This window comes from Tupaia chinensis, unplaced genomic scaffold (genome assembly GCF_000334495.1).
Source record: "Tupaia chinensis unplaced genomic scaffold, TupChi_1.0 Scaffold000187_1, whole genome shotgun sequence".
NCBI classification, from domain to species: Eukaryota; Metazoa; Chordata; class Mammalia; order Scandentia; family Tupaiidae; genus Tupaia; species Tupaia belangeri.
This window is the reverse complement of record NW_006159662.1, coordinates 4,792,184-4,794,546: the sequence shown is the minus strand read 5'-3', so window position 1 is coordinate 4,794,546 and position 2,363 is coordinate 4,792,184. Positions and strand designations below refer to the sequence as shown.

The following is a 2,363-nucleotide window of genomic DNA, read 5'->3' as shown; positions in this document are numbered from 1 at the left end:
ACGCGTGAACCGCGGAGTGGGGGAGCCGCTGGAGGGGCGGCCACTGGAGGGGGCCTGGGGTGGGCGGTGAGAAGAGAGACCCTAACCCGGTGAATCAGAGATGGGGGAGGCCGCAGGGCAGCGCGGGGACAAGCCGCCTGAGGTTAGGGAGGCTGCTCGCGGGGCCTGACTGATTGGCCCCCCACCCCAGCCCTGGGTGCCCGTGGTGCAGCCCCTCCCGTGGACCGTCCCAGCTCAGCCCCCGCCGCCCGGCCGCGTGAAGGAAGGTGAGACTCCAGGATCACCCGACACCCCTCTGCACACTCTCCCCGCTTCCTCGCCTCCAGGGCGGGGCGTCGGGAAAGAGGCCACCGCACCCGCTCGCAGCTTCTGCACCCCCAGGGCGGGGCGTCGGGGAGGAGGCCACTCGGTAGGGGAAGGGGGTACCGGGAAGGGAGCCCTGGCGAAGGCTCCGCGTGAACTTGCTGAACCCGGCCCAGACCTGCTGGAGCTGATGCTGCTGCAGAGCGCGCAGGTGCACCAGCTGCTGCTGAGCGGCCTGGCGGCCACGGCGCTACACTCCCAACCCCGCCCACCCGGATTCGGCGGCCCGCCCGGCCAGCAGGTGTGTGGGCTGGGGTCCATCTGGGGCGCCCCCTAGACAGACAGGACTGGGTGACAGGAGCAGAAGCCAACCCGCCCCTGTGGTTGGGGCTGTTTGCCATCTCTAATGTACCAGGCTGCGTCAGCCTCGTGGGGAGGGGCAGCCCATCAGTCCAGGCCACCCAGGTCTTCCAGGTCTCCCTGCAGGGTGTCCCTCCACTCCCTCTGGACCCAGGAGGGCAGGCTCCGCTGGACCCTGCAGGTTATAAGTGCTCTGTCCTGGGCCTGACACTTTTTAAGAGGCTCCATTGATAGTTGTCAAACAAGTGAATGAATAAAGCAATGATTATCAATAAAGCCACGCACCCCTGGGCCTGCAGAGGAAAGGCTCTTGGAGGAGGGGGCACGGCTTAGAACTAGCACTTGAAAGCCAGGCAAGATTTTTTTTTTGAGAGGTTTTTGCTATAGGGCACGTGCACTCGCCAGAAAGACAGAGAGACAGAGAGAGAGAAAGCGAGAAATCACCCCCCAGGGGAGATGACCATGCCGCAATCCCTTCTCCTCCATTCTCCTCTAGGGATCTTGGGCACGCACGCACATGCGCCCGGCCTGGGTTTAAGCCACCGGCTTCGGGACTTGAACCGAAGTCGACTACATGGGAGTTCAGCGACATAGCCATTACGCTAACTGCTGGTCCCCCAGGCGGGATTTTGACCCTGGGAGGAGGCAAGGGGTGTGCCCACCATCCAGCCTGGCAGAGGCAGTGAGGAGACAGAGCGAGGACACTGTGGGTGCAGGGGCAGGCGTGTGACCCTTATTCAGCCACCATGGGCCACCCAGAAGTAGCAGGGCTGGTGGAGTGGGGAGCTGCTCAACTTGCAGGAGGCAGAGGAGAGTTCATCTGGCCATGGAGTCCAGGCGGAGGGTACAACCTGACGAGCTGCTGCCCCTCAGCCCCAGGTGCTCAGGGGGCCCGCAGATGAGCACCCGCCTTACTTAGGGGGCATAGGTGGGTCCAGAGACTGGATGAGGCCAGGGCAACCTGGTGGACCCCAGCCCCAGCTCTGGAGTTACGCCTGGATTCTAGTCCCTGCTCTGCCGCTTATTAGCTGGGTGACCTCAGACGAGTCGCCCGACCTCTCTGAGCTTGTTTTCCCACCTGCAAGATAAAGAACAAACGCCTCCAAAGCTCTTTGTTTCATTTTGTAATAGAAGACACTCAGTAACTGTTGCCGTTCTTACCGTGAGAATCTAGAGAAAGAGGAATGGGAGCGTGGGCAGAGGGGGCGTAAGGTCCCCTGACAAGGTCATCTCCCCCCTTTGCACAACCCCAGGTATACCTGGAGGGTGAACAGGAAGAGTCTGATGAGGAGGAGGAGCTGGAAGCCCTGGGGGAAGGGCCTCTGGTGTTCCACCACCACTACCTGCCCTCCCCAGGGCCCTCCCCAGGACCCCTGCTGCCCTGGCCAGCCCCGTTCCTCCCTCCTCCCCTGTGCCAGCCCCTCTTCCAGGACGTGCCCAGGGTTCAGCACTGCCCTCCTGCCTCTGGGAGAAGGAGGATGTGAGTGAGGCTGGGGGATGGGGCCGTGGTGTGGGGGGCACAGATCGGGGCCCTGCCAGGACCCTGCCCTGGGGCTGGCGCGTGAAACCTTAGAGAGAGGCTACTTCTGGGCCTCCTCCGATGGGATCCAACTCTTCTCCCCATCTCAGGAGAGCCGTGCCCCCACCCCCGCCCCCCAGTGCCACCGGAACTGTGGGAGCCGATGTCACCCCGGCTCCCG

General features: G+C 63.5%; 1 protein-coding gene across 1 annotated transcript in view; it reads left to right on the top strand.

Moving 5' to 3' along the window:
• PRR29 (proline rich 29) overlaps positions 1 to 2,363 on the top strand; it is a 3,586-nt gene that overhangs the window by 844 nt on the left and 379 nt on the right. Inside the window, exons 2-4 of the mRNA XM_027771138.1 lie at positions 191 to 638; positions 1,876 to 2,143; positions 2,293 to 2,356. Of these exons, the coding sequence (XP_027626939.1) occupies positions 191 to 638; positions 1,876 to 2,143; positions 2,293 to 2,356 (780 nt within the window). The remainder of the gene's footprint in view (positions 1 to 190; positions 639 to 1,875; positions 2,144 to 2,292; positions 2,357 to 2,363) is intronic.